The following is a 21,138-nucleotide window of genomic DNA, read 5'->3' as shown; positions in this document are numbered from 1 at the left end:
ATAGATGAGCAACATTTATAGCATTATAGGCTTAGGAAGCGTGGAGTTAGCACTCAAAACTAGTTTTTCTAATTTCAGCAGCTGCATTTACATGTTCCACTAAAGTAAAGAAATTCATAACTATGTGAACAGATCCCAAAATACAGGATCCAAAATACAGGATCCAATCCACTGCTTCAGGAAGAAACAGCCTATTTGAGATATTATGATCCATCCTAACTGACTTTTAGAAGGAAAACACTCACATGTGTTTCTCTCTGGACTATTTATTATCAAAGAACTCAATCTTATGATTCACATTTTTAATGTACACTCCATACTGGATATTACATGATGTCTCACAAATTCCATAAGGAATGTAGGACAAGAAGGCATATTTTGAACCCACATTCCCATCTTCTGGTAAATCAGAGCAGGGAGCAATTATTTTTGGAGTTTAACTAAGAATACTGTTACTGGGGCCGGCACTGTGGCACTGCGGGTTAATGCCCTGGCCTGAAGCGCCAGCATCCCATATGGGTGCCGGTTCTAGTCCTGGCTGCTCCACTTTCGATCCAGTTCTCTCCTATGGCCTGGAAAAGCAGTAGAAGATGGCCCAACTCCTTGGGCCCCTGCACCCACGTGGGAAACCTGGAAGAAGCGCCTGGCTCCTGGCTTCGGATCGGCGCAGCTCCAGCCATTGCAGCCAACTGGGGAGTGAACCATCGGATGGAAGACCTCTCTCTCTCTCTCTCTCTGCCTCTCCTCTCTCTGTGTGTAACTCTGACTTTGAAATAAAATAAATAAATCTTTAAAAAAAAAGAATACTGTTACTGTATCAGTATCAATATTTTATTTGCTGTGCTGTACTTCTTATAAATATTAAATAACAGTAGCTAAAATGCTTAGTTTGATTTAGTCCTTCTGTAACGTAAACTCATGTAAAAACTTTACATCTTGGGACCGGCATTGTGGTGCAGTGGGTTAAGCTGCCACTTGCCAGGCCCTCATCCCATATTGCTGGCTGGAGTCCCAGCTGCCCTGCTTCCAATCCAGTTCCCTGCTAATGCACCTGGGAAAGCAGTAGAAGATGCCACAAGTACTTGGGCCCTGCCACTTGCTTCAGAGACCAGGTTTGAGTTGCTGGCTCCTGGTTTCAGCCTGGACAAGTCCAGGCTCTTGTGCCATTTAGGGAGGGAACTAGTGGCTGGTACACCTCTCCCCAGCCTCTTTGTTCCGCTGCCTTTTCAATAAATAAATAAATAATAAAAATAGCATCAAAAACATCATTATCAAACTCCATAAATATATAATGTGTACAATTATTATTTTAGGTAGAAATTAAAAAATAAAAAAACACATACTTTCTAATTTACTAAGCATGGCTTACCCACCTCTGTGATTGAAATGATAACCCACTGCAAACTAAAAATCTTCCTTGTTGATAAGTAATGATCCACACGCACAACTTACATGAACATGCCCTCTGGGGTCATTCGTCCAACTTGGATTAAATAGGCTCCAAATCGAAACCCTGCGGCGTAGGCAAAGTATACAAAGGCGTGGCTGAATGCATAGCAGCTCCCTATGATCTGTGCCTTCTTCAAGGTGTTTCTGAAATGCACATAATTTCCCAAATGAATTTGAGCAAGGACAATTCAATAAATGTAGAGTAAAGAATCTAGAGCATTTTCAACTGTTACAGTTCAGTGGAAATATATTTTTTGGGGGGGTTAAAGAGAAAATTTTGATTTTACTACTGAGAAGTATTATAGAGAAGATAGATGATATAATGATTTTCTATTAGCTATATGTAAGCTATTGTTCAGGGTAGCAAAGTTGCCTCTGTGTGATTTCCAATGAATGGACGAGTCTGGGAAAGTTTAGCTGATGTAAGAATGAAAGAGATTTTGGTTTATTTTTAATTTTTTAAATTTTTGACAGGTAGAGTGGACAGTGAGAGAGAGAGACAGAGAGAAAGGTCTTCCTTTGCTGTTGGTTCACCCTCCAATGGCTGTCGCGGCCGGCGCACCGCGCTGATCCGAAGGCAGAAGCCAGGTGCTTCTCCTGGTCTCCCATGGGGTGCAGGGCCCACGCACTTGAGCCATCCTCCTCTGCACTCCCAGGCCATATCAGAGAGCTGACCTGGAAGAGGGGCAACCGGCACAGAATCCGGCGCCCCGACCGGGACTAGAACCCGGTGTGCTGGCACTGCAAGGCGGAGGATTAGCCTATTGAGCCATGGCGCCAACCAGAGATTTGGTTTATAGGAATATAACAATATTCTTTGATCTCTGTCATAATCTTCATTAATAGGATAGTGGAAATAAGGGGCTGGCTGTGGCGTAGCTGGTAAAGCTGCTGCCTGCAGTGCCAGTATCCCATATGGGTGCCCGTTAGAGCCCTGGCTGCTCCACTTCTGATCCAGGTCTCTGCTGTGACCTGGGAAAGCAGTAGAAGATGGCCCAAGTCCCTGGACCCCTGCACACATGTGGGAGACCCAGAAGAAGCTCCTGGCTCCTGGCTTCAGATTGGCACAGCTACAGCTGTTGCAGCCATTTGGCAAGTGAACCAGCGGATGGAAGACCTCTCTCTCTGTCTCTCTCTGCCTCTGCCTCTCTGTAATCCTGCCTTTCACATGAATAAATAAATCTTTTTTTTTTTTTTTTTTTTTTTTTTGGTGACAGGCGGAGTGGATAGTGAGAGAGAGAGAGACAGAGAGAAAGGTCTTCCTTTTTGCTGTTGGTTCACCCTCCAATGGCCGCTGCGGCCGGCGCATCTCGCTGATCCGAAGCCAGGATCCAGGTGCTTCTCCTGGTCTCCCATGTGGGTGCAGGGCCCAAGCACTTGGGCCATCCTCCACTGCCTTCCTGGGGCCATAGCAGAGAGCTGGCCTGGAAGAGGGGCAGCCGGGATAGAATCTAGAACCCGGTGTGCCGGCGCCGCAATGAATAAATAAATCTTAAGAAAAAAAAAAAAAACAATACTGGAAATAAAAGAGTGGTGCCAACCACAGGCCTTGTGCTGAAGAACACAAGGCTGTCTCTGTGATAAGTCTTAGAAAGAGGATCCTTAAGCCAATGTTACAAGGAGGCGGACAATGAAAAGCAATGGGCACATTTTTGTGTGCCTGTGTTTGCTTTAAAATGTAAATGACTTAGGGATTTAATGTAAATAGCCGAAGGATCTTGTTTTCTTTCTTGAATATGCTACTTCTGCTATCTTCCGTCAGGAAGCTAAGAAAAATGTGCACCCTTAGTGACAGCCAGTCCAAGGTGAGGTGGAGCCTAAAGTTGTTTGTTCTAATTGTGCATGCCCCTGTTCCTTCTCTAGTTTCCGCATGGGCGGGCTGGTCCACCACTGGAGTCATTCAGGGCAAAATCCAGCTTATAGGGACCAAAGGATGCTACAGTCACCTGTGTTGAGTGTGAAGCGTCTCCTCATACATATGTTCAAAGGCTTTCTCTCTTGTCAATGATATGATAGTACGTATGTTCTCCACTGCTTCCGTTGCTATCTTATAAAACAGGATAATAAAATGTAGAAGTAACATTAGGAATCTTTCAACGTTTCCTCCTTGTCATTTCCAGTCACTTAGGAATATCAACAATAAAATATATCAAGTTAGTAAGTTTAGCTGACAAATAGTTTTAGCTCTTAGCTTCTTCCCTCCCTCGTTCCTCCCCACTGTCCTCTTACCCCCAAAGAAATAGAAGAATGATGCTTCAGGTTAGAGGCTTAAGGAAAATTCCTTTTGAAAAGATTTTAGTCTGCTGATCTTGCTTTAGCTCCCTATAAGTCTTTACTGAATTTAAAAGTAAACAGGTTCCACAAGCCCAGCCATCACACATAAGGGAGTCTTTGTTCTGATGTAAAATAGCTTCTTAGAAATTATAAAAGTCAAAGCAGAGAGACTCAAATAGGTAATTATTTTATTCTAGTTCATAAATGCAAACAGTAACCAAAGAGGATTCAGGAACATCCTGGAAAAGTAACGTCACTATAACATTCTTTATCAGATCAAGCCACTTCTTCATTTTGATGTCCGTGAACTTAAAAAGATGTTTAACTCAAATATGATGAATGCGCTTCGTATTTATGTAGCTTTTAAAAGGAATGTGTCATTACATGAGATCCAAAATGGAGGAGTTTTTGGCTGAGAAGAATTTCTCAGACATGTGGACACATGTTGGCTGGAAAGCAAAACTTCCTGTTTCCACATTTCTGCTTCTAGAGTGGCAGCGCAGATCTGGGACAAAGAGAACTAGGTGGACTTCAGTGTTATCTGAAGGAGAATTGGGGTTGCAGGAGAGAACCAGATTTCCAGACTGTGGTCAGAATACCCGAATTCTGCTCCCAATTTTGATGTGAATTGTTTCAAGTTCTTACTAATTTCAGCATGAACTTTAAAAAAAACCCTAATTTTTTTAACATATTCTGTAGTATGCATGGAAAATGCACAAGAATGTGGAAGCCTTGTTTGAGCAGCAGAGAAAAGAAATGAAGAACAGAAAAAAAAACCCATTTGTGATTGAGGTTTTTTTTTTTTTTGACAGGCAGAGTAGACAGTGAGAGAGAGAGACAGAGAGAAAGGTCTTCCTTTACCGTTGGTTCACCCTCCAATGGCTGCATGGCCGGTGCACCGAGCTGATCCGAAGCCAGGAGCCAGGTGCTTCTCCTGGTCTCCCATGCGGGTGCAGGGCTCAAGCACTTGGGCCATCCTCCACTGCCTTCCCGGGCCATAGCAGAGAGCTGGCCTGGAAGAGGGGCAACCGGGACAGGATCGGTGCCCCGACCGGGACTAGAACCCAGTGTGCCGGCGCCGCAAGGCGGAGGATTAGCCTGTTGAGCCACGGTGCCGGCCCTGTGATTGAGTTTTACAGTGAAGAAGGACTAATGTCATTACAGGACCTTAGAAAATAGTTTTTGTTTGTTTGTTTGTTTGTTTGTTTGTTTAGAGAAGACGAATACAGCTGCTTCTAGTCTGAAACAGTAAAACATTTGACGATTTCCCCAAATTTACACCTGCAACTAAAAAAGGACCAGTATATTTTGTTGGTCTATGCTGGAAAGTGGGGTGTTTGGTTAATTGAATTATTAGACGCTGGAGGGAGAGGGCAAGATTGTCTATTTGATTAGAGTTCCTGATTGAATAGGGTAGGGGTTATTGCAATGATACAAAAAGGAAAAGTCTTAAGAAGATATTTACAACTAAAACTCATGACATAAAAAAAACTGGATACGTATAAGTCATTGTGTCCCCTTAATTTAAAACCTGTAAATTATCACAGTTTTTAGGTTACACAAGAAGAGCTAAGCAGCTCTTCACTATCTTTGAGGCAAGCACCTGCTAAGTAGCTGGGTCTGTACGGAAGCAGCAGATATTCCATGGGTCCAGTCAAACCAGATTATGGCGAGAAGACCAAAAGTGGTATTAAAATCATTTTTCCTGTTCAGGGGATGCTCCCCGGTGAGGTCAAGTTCTTTGAAACTGTATCATTTGATGGGCAGCTTAGGAGCCTGGGAAGTGTGGGCGTGAGAAGACTGAGTGTGGACACGATTCAGCTTCTGAAAGCCTGTCGTGAAAAACAGGTTTTGGATCTCTGATAAAAATGAAAGCCAAGGAGAGCAGGACAGAAGGCAACCAGGAACAAAAGAAAACAAAACAGAACTGCCTACTAACAAAGCCTAGACAGGATGGGCCCCTAGGAAACTAATGGACTGCCTGCCCCTGGGGGACAGTGGACTTGTTGTGCACGGGATCAAATGATGTCTCTTCTGGGCCGGCGCCGTGGCTTAACAGGCTAATCCTCCACCTTGCGGTGCCAGCACACCGGGTTCTAGTCCCGGTTGGGGCACTGGGTTCTGTCCCGGTTGCCCCTCTTCCAGGCCAGCTCTCTGCTGTGGCCCGGGAGTGCAGTGGAGGATGGCCCAAGTGCTTGGGCCCTGCACCCGCAAGGGAGACCAGGAGAAGCACCTGGCTCCTGGCTTCAGATCAGCGAGATGTGCCGTCTGTAGCGGCCATTGGAGGGTGAATCAATGGCAAAAAGGAAGACCTTCCTCTCTGTCTCTCTCTCACTGTCCACTCTGCTTGTCAAAAAAAAAAAAAAAAAAAAAGTTTAAAAAATGATGTCTCTTCTGAGTCTCCCTAAATCTCCAGTGGTTATTTCTGTGAATATTGTTGATGCTGAGAAGCTTAAACAGGCCAAAGAGTTTTCTAAATAATTCAGTCAGTTCATTTTGATTAGTGTAAAAATGGTCCTTGTCTTTAAAATCTTGTCTTTTATGCTATCAATCAGTATATTGCCTTATATTCATCAACTGTTGAATTTCCTGTTCATTTTGAAAAGTAAAACACAGCCGGCACCATGGCTCAACAGGCTAATCCTCCGCCTTGCGGTGCCGGCACACTGGATTCTAGTCCCGGTCGGGGCGCCGGATTCTGCCCCGGTTGCCCCTCTTCCAGGCCAGCTCTCTGCTGTGGCCAGGGAGTGCAGTGGAGGATGGCCCAAGTATTTGGGCCCTGCACCCCATGGGAGACCAGGAGAAGCACCTGGCTCCTGCCATCGGATCAGCGTGGTGTGCCGGCTGCAGCGCGCTGGCCGCGGTGGCCATTGGAGGGTGAACCAATGGAAAAGGAAGACCTTTCTCTCTGTCTCTCTCTCTCTCTCTCACTGTCCACTCTGCCTGTCAAAAAATAAAAAAATAGATAAAATAAGATTCTTAAAAAAAAGAAAAGTAAAACACAAAGAAAAAAACTGCTCAAGAAAATGTGACTATTCAATGAACAGAGAATTAGAGCATCATGATGATAGAAAACCCTACCGTTACAGAGTAGCAGGAATGATGGCTGACGTTATTAAGTGTGTACTGTCTTCCAGACACTATTCTGAGCATTCTGAATCTAACAGTGCTAAATGTCTTGTCTAACACATAAAACTGTAAGTTGATACTATTATCACTACCCCCAGTTTACAGGTGCGAAAGTAGAAGTCTAAAAGTTTGACATAACTTGCTCATTTCACACATTTGTCAGTGATAGAATCTGGATCCTAACTCAGACAGGTTTATTCCAGAACGTGCATTCTAAATCACAAACCCTATTGCTATAACATACCTACCCATATCCCACAATCGTCTGTGTGTGTGTGTGAGTGTGTGTGTACCTATGCCACTTTGTGGAGATGAAGATAACATTTCATAAACACAAGAGCTCTGATGAATTTTTCTCTTAAAAGGTTATGATTAATAGGGGTCTTCATGTTACCTTACCTTTCCAGCACGTTTCAGTTCTTGCTTATCTTTGTTGGCAAAGCCAGTCATCGCCGCTGTTTCAATCATTCCCGTCACAGCTAGTACTGGAGCAATACTCAAAATCAGGAGTGTCATCTCCCATCCGTACAGGAAGGAAATGGTAACTGACAGTCCCATGTTAGTTACACTTTGTGTGAAGACACCAATCCTTGAGCCGATTGCCTATAATCAGACATGTTTCAGAGAAAAAAATTCAGCTAGCATAAAATTGACAAGAACTCCTGCTGTAGTTCCTTGCAAAACCTGTAGCCTCTTTTTTTTTTTTGAGAATTTATACTTAGAGATGAAATTGATACATATTTTTAAAATGTCCTTGACTAAAGAATCATTATGTTTCATATGCAAGAAACATCCAAATGAACTGGCTTTCAGTTAAGGAGATAACTATAGGATAGAAGACTGTACGGAAGTATTATAGAAGCAAATGGTTGGAAATGAAATGCCATCTGCTTAAAGAAGATTCTTACGTCGCTCTGATAGCTCTCCTTGAAGAGTTTGCAGGACTTTACACCACAATCCAAATCAAGTGCATCCGAGTTTGAATTTATGGGATTTCTTTTTGTCTTCTGAATCTTTTTGTTTCCTGTACCCCATAAAACATAAAACAATACAGACATGCATGTGTGTGCACATGCGCACTCTCTACCTCTTCCACCTCAACTTACAGGTAAACTGGATAAAACTGATTTTTTGGAAATAGTGGAATCATAGTTACTGTTAGAAAATTAAAACAAGATCCTTTAGTTAAGTAGTTTTCATTGTTTTTTTTTTTTCTAAATATTTTATTTATTTATTTGAGAGGTAGTGTTACAGACAGTGAGAGGGAGAGACAGAGAGAGAGGTCTTCCTTCTGTTGGTTCACTCCCCAGATGGCCGCAACGGACGGAGCTGTGCCGATCCGAAGACAGGAGCCAGGAGCCAGGAGCTTCCTTCGGGTCTCCCACACGGGTGCAGGGGCCCAAGGACTTGGGCCATCTTCTACTGCTTTCCCAGGCCATTGCAAAGAGCTGGATCAGAAGTGGAGCAGCCGGGACTAGAACCAGCACCCATATGGGATGCTGGTACCGCAGGCAGAGGATTAACCTACTGCACCTCGGCACTGGCCCCTCACTGTTTACTTTTTTTAAAAGTTGTTGTATTTACTAGGAATTTTATGGGAAAGTAAACTTTAATTAATAGTATTAAGGTGCAAGTTTTACATACATGCACACAGACATGCCCTTAGCATTCAAGTGTTTGGAAAAGATGATTTTAGTTATGCATATGAATTATTTTTGAAGGTTTTCATGTTCTGTTTCACAGAGAGTTAAAAGGAAGAGAGTCTTGTGTTTTAGCTTACATATTTACTAATATAGACTAATTCAAATTCAATAATTCAAAGTGAATCATGAATTTCTATTTTAATGAAAATATTTTGCAATCTGCAAAGATAAGATTTTAATTTTTTTTTATGTTTTCTGTGCATTTACATTTCACACCAGTTGTGTTTATTGGTGGAGCTATTATCCTGCACAGACTATAACTCAAGCCATCTGAGTTCAAACTCAGTGCTTTTTGGGATATGAAGCTTCTTTTTAAAAACATTTTATTTATTTATTGGAAAAGCAGAAGGGGAAGGGGGATAGAGAGGAGAGAGAGAGAGAGAGAGAGAGAGAGAGAGAGAGAGAGAGAGAGAGAGAATATCTTGCATCTGCTACTTTAAATGCTTACAGTGGTCAAGAATGGGCCAGACTGAAGCCAGGAGACTGGAGCTCCAACTGGGTCTCCCCAGGGGCCCTAAGCACTTAAGCTATCACCTCCTGCTGTTGAAAATGCAAGAGTTGATAGGGAAAGGAGACCACCATGGAGAGGAAAGAGTAAAGTAGGGAGGACTAAAGACTCAAAGAGGGCCAAAACAGGAGAAAGGGTGAAAATAAACATTAGCAGGCAAACTTGTCATACTACAGATTAAGCATCCCTAATCCAAAAATCCAAAATTCAAAATGCTGCAAAATCTCAGACAGTTTTGAACGCTGACATGACATCATAGGTGGAAAGTCACAGATCATGGAACTTTGTTTCAGGCACACACTTATAAAAATAGGATAAAGAACAAGAGAAGCAGGGTGTGGTTCATTGATTGTGACAAATGTAATAATATTAGATGCTAATAATAGAAGAATCTGGTGTGGCTTATAGATTGTGACAGACATATCATACTAACCTAAGAGGGTAGCAGTAGGGGAAGTTGGGTATGGGCTGTATGGGAACTGTTGGCACTACTTCATAATTTTTCTTTTGTAAATGTGAAACTATTCTGAAATAAAAAGTATTAAAATATACTGTATAAAATTACCTTCAGGAGTAAGCATTTTGCCCCGCAGTTAAGATGCCCACATCGCACAGTGGGGTGGCTGGGTTTGATTCCTGGCTCCAGTTCCTGACACCAATGCAGACCCTGGGAGGCAGTGGTGATGGCTCACGTATTTAGGTTCCTGCTACCCTCGTGGGACACCTGGACTGCATTCCCAGCTCCTGGTTTCGAACCAGGCACTCTGATATCAGGTGCAGACTTCTCAGGCTGTGTCTTAACTGCTGTACCAAACACCCCACCCTAGAAGTACCAAGCTCGATGTTGGAGAGGCAGAAGTTGTGGGCATCTGGAGGTGAATCAGTGGATGCAAGCTCTCCCTTCCTGTCTATTTCTCTCTCTTTCTTCCTCTCAAATAAATAAATAAAACATTTAAAAATAGATTTAAAACTTCCTTCAGGCTATAAGAAATTGCATATGAAACATAAATGAATTTTGTGTTTAGGTTTGAATCCCATGTAGAAGATATCTCATTATGTATATTCAAATATTCTTAAATCTGTGAAAATCCGAAATCCAAAACAGTTCTGCTCCCAAGTATTTCTGTATAATTACAACTGTATTCCATAATTGTAACTGATACATACAGACACTCAAAAATAGCCTGTTTTTTTTACTGAGCATAAAATAAGCACTTTGCTTTCAATGTCTTTTAATCTCATAGCAATACTAAGAGATAGATATTCTCACTATTCCCATTAGAGAGACGAGGAAACCGAGGCAGAGAGGTGAAATCTTTTGTCCCTAGATGTACAGCTTGCAATTGGAGGATGAGAGCTGTCAGTTCCCTGAAACAATTGGGTGTAAGTGGATGACCCGATGCCCTTTCACCCCTGTGTACTTAGGGATGGTTTGTTATAAACAAGAACGGTATCTCTTACAAGTAAAATACCATCATCAAAAACCAGGAAACTGACATTTGATACCTTCACTGCCATCTAATTCTTAGACCCAATTCTAGTTTTGTTGATTGTCTTAAGAATATCTTCTGTTGCAAAAGGATGTCCAATTCAGAATCACGTGTTGCATTTAATTCTTGTCTCTTTATTCCCTTCTGTTTGGAACACCTCTTATTCTTACCTTGGTGTTTATGACCTTAACTTTTTTTTTTTTGAAGATTAGAATCAGCCTTTTTGAAGTCAGCTGGTAGAATGTCTCTCAGTGTTGGCCTGTCTGCTGTTTTCTCATGATCAAGTTCAGATCATGCGTCTTGGGCAGAAATACCCCAGGGGTGATGCTGTGCACCTGTCTGGGGCATTCGGTTTTGCTTTGTCCTATTCCTGGTGCTGTTCACTTTTATAACTGATTAAGATGGGTCTTCTAGCCCTCTCCACCATGAGACTATCTTTTCCTTTGTAATTAGCAAAAGTCCTCAGACAGGCACTTTAAGCTATGCAATAGCCACTCTCTCATCAAACTCATTGCTCACTGTAGTAAGGACTAGGGGTTTCTTATTTTCCTTCAGCGACTTAATTGTTGATTTTGAAACTCAGATTGTGCAGGTATAGCTGGTGCCTAAAGTCAGCCCTGTTGACCTTTGACATGCCCTTCCTGGTTTTGAAGGCTTGTTGAGTTCTCACTTTCTCACACACCCAGATTCTCCAGGTTCATCCTGTCCTGTCTCCGCCCTGTCCTAGAATCAGACATTTCTCCAAAGATCTCTGGTCTCTGGTTCCTTTTAGGGGGGAACATTTTTCAGGACTCAAGACATAGTGCTCGTTGTGCTCATTATTACTGGGTGTCACTGGGCGACCTAGGGAATGTGTGTGTGTGTAGGTGCACACACATATTTACATCTATATTTATTTATCTGCCTACCTATTTTGTTGTTCCTTATTTTTTAAGATTTATTTTATTATTTATTTGAAAGACAGAGTTACAGAGAGAGGTAGAGACACAGAGAAAGAGAGAGAGCTCTTCCATCCGCTGGTTGCTGGTTCACTCCCCAAATGGCCGCAATGGTTGGAGTTGAGCCGATCCAAAGGCAGGAGCCAGGAGCTTCCTCCAGTCCTCCCACATGGGTGCAGGGGTCCAAGGACCTGGACCATCCTCTGATGCTTTCCCAGATGCATTAGCAGGGAGCTGGATTGGAAGTGGAGCAGCCAGGACTCAAACCAGTACCCGTGTGGAATGCTGGCGTGCAGGTCTGGGCTTTAACCCATTGCGCCACAGTCCCAGCCCCCAGCCTATCTATTTTTCTTAAAATCCATGAGTCACTTCAATACCTCCAATTCCAATCTTATACTACAAGGTTATTTCCAGTTTTCTCCATTTCTGTATTAGTTATCCTGTCTTCACAAGTGAGAACCCTGGCTCCTGTTTCCCTTAGCGGATTGATTTATGTGGTTATTCTCTGTGGGTGTAACCAGTCAGCTGTCCTGGCCCCTGCCCCACCCTGGGCTGCCACCACCTCTGATTGCCCAGCCCACCATGTCTGGACCCTGTCCCTTCTCCCACACTGATGCAGGCCCAGGAATCTGAGCCACTATATCATAGTAGTGTGGAACTGAATGATTAAGGATATTCATTAAAGTGTATACTTTGGATATGATACCTCTCATTACATTTTTTTCCACTTTGTATATCAGTGTCACTGAGTAAAAGTCTAAAGAAGCAATATTGAGATGGAAAAGGAGGGGCAGGCATTGTGGCACAGTGGGTTAAGCCGCTGCCTGTGATACCAGCATCCCATATCTTAGTGCTAGTTTGAGTCATGGCTGCTCCTCTTCTGATCCAGGTTCCTGCTAACATTCCTGGCAAAGCAGTGAAAGATGGACCACTTACTTGGACTCCTATTACGCATGTGGAAGACCCAGATGGTGTTCTAGGCTCCTGGCTTCAGCCTGGTCCAGCCCTAGTTATTGGCGGCCAAAATAGAAAAATAAAAAATAAAATAAAAAATAAAATAAAATAAAATAAAATAAAAAATAAAAAATAGAGGGGCCAGCATTTTGGCATAGCAGATAAAATCACTGCCCGTGATGCTGACATCCCATATGGGTGCCAGTTTGAATCCCAGCTGCTCCACTTCCTATCCAGCTCCCTGCTAATGAGCTGGGAAAAGCAGTGGCAGGTGGCCCAGGTGCTTGGGCCCCTGCCACCCATGTGGGAGACTGGATGAAGCTCCAGGCTCTGGGCTTTGGCCTGGCCCAGTGCTGGCTGTTGTGGCCATCTGAGGGTGACTCAGCAGGTACAAGATCTCTCTCTACTTCTCCCTCTCTCAGTGTAACTCTTTCAAATAAATATTTTTTTTAAAAAATAAATAAATAGAAAAGGAGTTGAAAGCACCACAGTATAAGGAAAGGTAAATAAATTCTTCAAATTTATTTGAAATAAAAAATCTTCAACTAAGTAGAATTATCTTTATAACTGTTTTATAAAAACTATATGAATCATGAATCATCTTTCAGGGGCACAAATGATACCTGAGTAATAAATCAAAGCATGAATTTCCTTTAGTGCTGGGATGGAAAAAAAAAGAGAAGACATCCACTTACCTAGAAACATCTAAAATCAACCACAGTATTATATACATACATATATATATATATTTTTTTTCAGGTCATAAAAACATAATCATTGGAAAAAGTATAGATAATGTGAAAATTTACATTCTCCCAGACATAATTCCTTGCACATATTCAGATTAGGATTACTGTGTACATGAAATTTTATATCCTGCTCTAATACTTTTACATTATACTGTAAGCTTTTTTTTGGGTCATTAAGCATTCTTCAAAGAATATTTGAGTTGCTTTCAGTTTTTCGCTATTAGAAATAAAGCTGTAATGAACATCTTTGTGCTTTTCTTTTGTGGTCTAAAGTCAAATACCTGCTCAGAATTATGTATTAAAGGGTATAGCATCTTATGTTCTGGATAGTTAAAGTGAAATTGCTTCTCTAAAGTGCTATACACATTCCACTAAAATTCAGGAAAATTAGTATCTTCATTAAAATCACAACAATAGGGGCTGGCTCAGTGGTGTAGTAGGTTAAGCCTTTGCCTGTGACACTGGCATCCCATGTGGGCGCCAATTTGAGTATCGGCTGCTCCACTTCGGATCCATCTCTCTGCTGTGGCCTGGGAAAACAGTGGAGGATGGCCCAAGTGCTTGGGCCCCTGCACCCACGTGAGAGACCTGGAAGAAGTTCCTGGCTCCTGGCTTCAGACTGTCCCAGCTTTACCCATTGTGGTCATTTGGGTGAACCAACGGATGGAAGACCTCTGCTTCTCCCTCTCTCTCTAACCCTGCCTTTCAAATAAATAAATAAATCTTTAAAACAAAGTGACAACAAGAACAAGTCCTCCCTACCTCCTGGTTTCTCTGCCTTATTCCTTGCTAAGCCGTCATCTGGTGAGGACTTAGTCATTTTCCATGTTTTCACTAAAATATCTAAGAAGATTCCAAAAGAATAAAAAACAAGAGCAACAAATAACACCAGTAAGGTACTAAATACTGAAAGCTAGGAGGGACAGGTAACTTCTGTTAGGCCCCAAGAACTATGGGGCCCAAATGGAAATCCCACTTGGTACATAATGCTGACTTTACACACTGTACCTCATGAGCTTAAGGATGACAAGGACAGGCATGATGCCGTATCCTCCTGTCTGGGCTCCCCTCTCTTCTCGGGAATTCTCTGCTGCAAACTCTAGCCAACTCGAACTCCTCAGATGCTCGGTTCTGCCTGTTGAACTCTGGGGTCTGCAGAGCTCTGCTTCTGTCCACCCTCCCTACACTGCCACTTGGAAGCTCTTTTGAGGGAGTGAGCTGGAGCCATCCTAGAGCTCACTATGTCATTCTGCCATCTCTGCCCTTGATTCCCTTATATCCGCTGCCTGGAAACACATCTGGTTCATGTGTTTGCTTACTTTTAGTTTGTTTCAGATGGGAGGGTAAATTCTCGTTATTCCATTTTGGCCACAAGCAGAAATCCTACCATATAGAATTGCATTTTTACAATTGTGACCGAGCTGCTTTCCATTCCCTTTCTTAAGCTAGATATTCCTTTATGTGCTGTAATTTTCCTCCTATATAATAATTGTTATCTAAAGATTTATTTAATGATGATTTTCTGTTTTAAATTAAAAAAAAAACTTTATCTTTGTGCTTGTTACTAAAAATCTAATAAAGTTTAATTACATTTTAAAAATTCTGTCCAGAGGTATACTATTCCACGTTACAATTTTCTTTAGTTCCTATAGTATTTTTCAAGGCCAAATACTTGGCGTTTTCTGTTTACTTTTCTTGGAACAGGAGAAATATATTGAAACATTTTTCCTAGTTTTTTTTTTTACTTTTGTTTTTAAAGGTTTACTTATTTATTTGAAAGGCAGAGTGACAGAGAGATCTTCCATCTACTAGTCCATTTTCCCAAATGCCAACAGCCAGGGCTGGGCCATGCCAAAGCCAGGAGCCAGGAATTCCATCTAGGTCTTCCAAGTGGGGGCAGGAACCCCAGTACTTGGGCCATCATCTGCTGCCTCCTAGGAGCATTATCAGGAAGTAGGGTCAGAAGCTCTGAGAAGCTGGGACTTGAACTGGGGACTCCTATATAGGATATGGCCATCCCAAATGGCAGCTTAACCTGCTGCGCCACAATGCCTGTCCCTTTCCTGGTTTTTAAAGTTACCCTTGGCATACATGCTAAGATGCCTGTGTCCCGTTTCAGAATATTTGTGTTCAAGTCCTGGTTCCAGCTCCTAATTCCAGCTTCTTGTTAAAGCAGACCCTGAGGGGCAGTGGTGATGGCTCCTGTGGTTGGGTCTATGCTATCCATGTGGAAGATCTAGATGGAGTTTCTGTCACCCGGCTTTGGCCTGGCTCAGCCCCAGCTGTTGCAGGCATTTAGGGAATGAGTCAGAGCATGAGAATTTTCTGTCTCTCGGATTTTCAGATAATAAAATAAATGAGTAAATAAAATTACCAGTGCATAAAAAAGGAAGAGTAAAGTTGTCTCTGAATGTCATTCTTTGAAATGAACTGTGCACTTTGAATTATTTTGTATTCTAATTAGATGCTGCAGGGTGGTGTTACTTATGCTGTGACACAATAAAATGCTAAAAATCACAAAATATTTCAACGTTATTAGATCAAATGCTCTCCTTAATATTCCCAATTCACAGAAAAGTAACATGGAGAAAAATTCGAGCATTTAAAATGAAATCTCTCATCTTAGCAGAATTCTTTATCACATTAAAACATGAAATGAGACAAAAACCAAAGCAGTTTTCTAAGTGGCATATTTATCAGCAAAGTATAGAAAGTTTTAATTTTGAATAGTTAATGAGTTATTTAAATAATAGTTTATTGCAGAAGTGGAAGAAATATGTTTGGATGTCATAGCCTATCTAAGACCATCAGCCATCTGGTAAGAACAGTTGCTCAGAGTTAAAGATGTGGAGAGCAATGTCAGTGGTCATTTAAAAAGCAAGGTAGATTATTCTGAGTAGTTTTCCCTGGGCTTCACAGCTTGACATTAGTTAGTGATATTGCTTAGTTGGTTTTTGAGGAGCTATTCCTGATTCTGAAGTGACCTAAAAGTTAGGTGCTATGAATAGTCTTTGTGGAATAACTTCTGGTGAAAGTATTTTCAAAGAAGTTTGGGGAAAAAAGCCAATAACAACTAACTCAATATAACCTGAAGTGGAATCTGCTAAGATGTTTAAGTATTGTAGAATGGAAAAAAAGACTTAGTTGGAAAAATTTACAAAGCTTGTGAAAATGTAAGATGTTTAAAGACAATGGTTGCTCACTGTTATTATTCATCAGCATATATTTTCTGGAAAATAATTGAATTTATCATTCATCATTAGAGTAGCCATGCCATTGGTTGAGTTCATTTGGTCTTATAGACTTAGCCATTTCATTTTTGTGGGTCTTTGACATAAGGCAAGTTTTTGACTTGTCCTGCCACAGAATAGTTTGAAGGTTTAGCAGTGGTAAAGTTTTATGCAATATTCTGTATTCACAGCCAAGATTGAAACTTCTTTGTAGAAGATGAACCACTATTAACTGCCAGTATCATATCCTGCATGGTTTTGGACATTAACTTCAGCCATAGACTTGATAGTTCTTCTTAATTAATTCAATTGAAAGCTGCAAGACAGCAGCAACCACATGCCAACCTGATGCTGTGGTGGTCATTTCAAAGACTAATGACATTCTTTGAATCAAAAGTTGTGTCAAACTGATTTCGACACTTTCTTTGTTGAAGAGTAAAATCAAGAAATGAGGCCACCATTGTCCTACTGCTAACTAATCAGCTCATTTGGCTCTTAGAATTAATAAATGAAAAAATTTTATGATTTCTTGGGGCAATATAATTATAGCTCTCCTGAGAAGGATTCTTGGCACCAACATTGTGTTTGTCAATGGTATATAAAATGCAGACACTATAGTGTCAATGACAGCCTTTCTTGTGGACAAAAATGAGGTAAGGTGTCTGGCTAATAAAAAAGAGTTACTAAAATGTACAGAAATAATGCCTTGTAGTTTGTGGTATCTAGACTAAAGAATCTAAAATGGGTTTATACCTTTAATGAAAGTACTGTTGCATAGCAAAAAGTCTGTTGACAGATGTACTGGCAAGAAGCCATTACCTTGGGCTAAAACAATGCCAGTTAAATTGCTCATATTCAGTCAACTATTCTAGAAATCATGGTGTCCTATGACTTTTTCACTAACATGTTTTTAATCATGACTCTCAAAGTATCAGAGTTTTCAAAATGGCCAGAGGCAAATCTTTTCAGTTATTCGTTAAAGGTTTCAAACTAAGATTTATTATTACTAAGGAGCTGTTTTGTGAACATTCACCCTAATACATTTGATAAAATACAATGTAACTGGAATTACATGATGAAGCAGCTCGGAAGGAGTATGACTTATTTAAGTGGGAAATATGATCCCAATTTACTATTCTTTGACATCTCTAGTCTAGAATGTCTCTGTGACACAGTGAGCATTGGACAAATAAGACTGGTAAATAACTCTTCCTTCAGTCGAGAACATATCCATTTGAAAGATAAATTGTAAAAAAAAAACCTAATACAGTAAAGAGAAAAATAGCAAATTTTGTGGAATGGGGATTCAGGTGGAATTACAAGGATTGGTATTTCTGCCTGAAGTAGTGAACCCTGGGATTCCTAAATGTAGAAGTTGTTATTCAGATAATTCTCTTGGGCTACAGAGCTCAATGCTGTGCTCATTATTTATTAATGAGTTCTACTAATATTTTTTCATTTATGCCTGAAAAATTGAGCTTCTCAGGGGCAGACAGCTGGTGCAACAGATAAGACCTCACTTGGGACCCCTGCATCCTGCATCAGGTGTCTGGGCTGGGTCATAGCCCTGCTCCTGATTCTAGCTCCCCGATAACGCACGCCCTGGCACAGTGGTGATGGGTCAAGTGGAAGATCGGGACTGAGTTCCCAGATCTTGGCTCTCACAAGGCCCCGGCGTGGCTGTTGAGAGCGTCTGGGGAGTGGACCAGTGGATGGAAAGTCTCTTCGTGTCTGTCTCTCTTTCTCTCTGTCCTTCAAAGCGAAAAGCACAGAAACAGAGCTCCTCACTCTTCTTAAAATTGTAATTACTATTCTGAAATGGAATTCTAGAGCCTGGTCTTCTCAGCTGACAGTAGAATTTTTGGAAGAAATCAAGATGCTCCCTTTCCTCTTGATCTCCTCCTCTGTCATAAAATTAGTTTTCCAAGCCGGTCTGAATGCATGTGAATACTCACAACTGCGACCAACTTGTTGCATTCCCTCAATAACATAAATCTATCCATGGAGGCAACTATGAAAGTACTTTAAAAATTTCTTGAAGAATGGAATGAAGTTTATTTTGGGGTAAAAGTTTTGAAATCATGAATTTGCAGGATCTTCAAAAAGTTCATGGAAAATGAGTGTCATGGAGAAACTATGCATGGATTTCAATTTTTTGGCACTAATACAGTTTGTCTTTCAATCGCATTCTACATGAACCTTTTGAAGGGCTATGTAGTGCACTAAAAGTTACCAAATTTAGAATAGCTACTACCTCTGGTGGAAATAACTCCCAGAGGAAACATGCAGTTCTGACAGCTGTTTTTTGTTGCTCTAGCAACGATGCTGTAATTGACATCTCAGCATCTCTAAGTGGAATACACGCTTTAAAGACTTTTCTGTTATTTCCACTTCTCCAGCAAACATGCATGAGAAGGTAAAAGGAAAGCTTGTGATTCTACCAGAGTTCTTATTTTAACAAAGAGATGGGAAATTGCATCTCAATTAAAAGTAAGAAACCCTGTTTTGTACTCTTTATCTCAGAGTTGAAATCCCACTTGTTAGAAGAGTGATTTTATTAAAATGATTGGAAAAGGAGGGTGTAGGGGAAGACCGAGGTTGGGTAAGGTGTAACAAAGCACAGTCAGATAGAAGCGAAAGTTTGTAGCTTTCTGCAGCACACGCAGTTCACAAAAATGTATTAGATATTATATAAAAAGTGGAAGAGAAGACCTGGTGGTATAAAGAAGTATAAAGAAAGGATTAGGGGCCAGCGCTGTGGCATAGGGGGTAAAGCTGCCGCCTGCAGTTCTGGCATTCCATATGGGTGCCAGTTCATGTTCCGGCTGCTCCACTTCCGATACAGCCCTCTACTATGGCCTGGGAAAGCAATAGAAGATGGCCCATGGTCTTGGGCCCCTGCACCCACATGGGAGTTCCTGGCTCCTGGCTCCTGGCTTCGGATCGACCCAGCTCCAGCTGGTGAGGCCAGTTGGGGAGTGAACTAGCAGATGGAAGACCTCTCTCTCTCTTTCTACCTCTCCTTCTCTCTCTGTGTAACTTTGTCAAATAAATAAATAAATCTTTAGAAAAAGATTAGAAAATGGAAATGCTACTTCCTTGATTTGATCAGTTTATGCCATATGCATGCATTGAAATATTGTATGGTACCCCATAAAAATGCACACAAGTTTTATATATCAACCAAAAAATTTTAAAACCCAACAAATTGGAAGAAAATCAATGTTATTATTTATCTTTTCCACACTTATCTAAGCTCTCTGGCATACATTATGCTGGTCATTTCATTGCTGAGTGTGAATATGATGCATAAGCATTTCACTTAACCATAATGTGATTGATCATGATTATACACCTGTACTTAACTTTATCAGCTAGCATTATTATTATTAACAGCTAGCATTTCCAGATGCATGCATGAATCGCAATTGTTAGATCTTGCTTTAAATAAGATCTTATTATCTGGGAGAAGAAGAAGCTGAATTTTTTTCTTTTATTAAAACTTTCAAAGTGGGTGCATTTTCAGTTTTTTCTTACTATTTAATTATTATCTCTTTTCTTGAACTCATTCTTGATATCTTTCATTCATTTATTTTTAGAGATTTACTTATTTATTTGAATGGTAGTGTTACAGAGAGAGTGAGAGAGAGAGGGAGGAAGAGAGAGAGAGAGAGAGTGCGCTTCTGTACGCTGGTTCACTCCCCAAATGGCTGCAACATTTAGGCCTGGGCCAGGCTGAAGCCAGGAGCCAGGAGCTTCACCCAGGTCTCCCAAGTGGGTGTCATGGGCCTTATTGAGCGATCCTTCACTGCTTTCCCAAACCATTAGCAGGGATCAGAAGAGGAGCAGCCAGGACTCCAAGTGGTGCTTAACCTGCTATGCCACAGTGCTGGCCGTCTTGATATAGTCTATAGTCCTCTGGTTATTCTATTACATGTGCCAAATGCCTTTTATCTTTGGTTAAAGATAGCTAGAACTGAAACTCTTTCTTGGACCTTCCACTGAGCTCCCTGTTAGCCATGAACTAACCATGATGTGAGTCATCTCATGGATGTACATGATATGTGTTCTCATGTATGGCTCACATGTATTTACAGACATACGTGTGCACACGCACATGTATACACCATATACACACCCCATTTAAGAAATATACATACTCCTTGAATTTGAGCTATGTCTGTGGCAAGTATTGTTGTCAAGGCTCCCGTGCTGTTTTCCTTATCATCAAACCAGGCAATATCCTAGAGGGGAAAAAAAGATGAGCGTAAGTTTATCAGAACAGTCTTCTCTGGTTTGCGATTTTGCTGTAGTAAATCAGAAGGCATTTACCTGCCTCCTTACTTGCAGGTACTTAATTCTTCTTGATACTATAGATCAAGTGCCTTTGACTTCTTATTTCAACAAGGTCTTTATTTAGATATAAAATGAAGAACTTAAGTCCTACAGTTTGGCCTCCTTGCTGGGTTACAATGTATTGTGTTGTAATCATTGTTAAAAAATGATTGTTTTGAGCTGTCCTGTAATTTGTGGTTTATTCCACAAGCGAATTGTGGAGAGCAGACTTCGTAGTGAAGCAAAGCATATCACAGTTAAAAAAAAAAATTAATTCAGGGGCCAGTGTTCTGGGTAAAGCCTCTGCCTGCAATGCCACCATCCCATATGGATGCCGGTTCATATCCCGGCTGGTCTACTTTGATCCAGCTCCCTGCTA

At 41.2% G+C, this 21,138-nt stretch overlaps 1 protein-coding gene across 2 annotated transcripts in view; it reads right to left on the bottom strand.

The window, feature by feature from the left end:
- ABCB5 (ATP binding cassette subfamily B member 5) overlaps nt 1–21,138 on the bottom strand; it is a 115,347-nt gene that overhangs the window by 22,316 nt on the left and 71,893 nt on the right. For both annotated transcript variants that reach the window (XM_062178620.1, XM_062178621.1), the window contains exons 19-22: nt 20,585–20,668; nt 7,252–7,455; nt 3,396–3,496; nt 1,453–1,593 (exon numbers count right to left, since the gene is read on the bottom strand). In XM_062178620.1, the coding sequence (XP_062034604.1) occupies nt 1,453–1,593; nt 3,396–3,496; nt 7,252–7,455; nt 20,585–20,668 (530 nt within the window). The remainder of the gene's footprint in view (nt 1–1,452; nt 1,594–3,395; nt 3,497–7,251; nt 7,456–20,584; nt 20,669–21,138) is intronic.

This window comes from Lepus europaeus, chromosome 20, assembly GCF_033115175.1.
Source record: "Lepus europaeus isolate LE1 chromosome 20, mLepTim1.pri, whole genome shotgun sequence".
NCBI lineage: Eukaryota > Metazoa > Chordata > Mammalia > Lagomorpha > Leporidae > Lepus > Lepus europaeus.
Note: the sequence above shows the minus strand (reverse complement) of the source record. Positions and strands in the feature narration are given on the sequence as shown.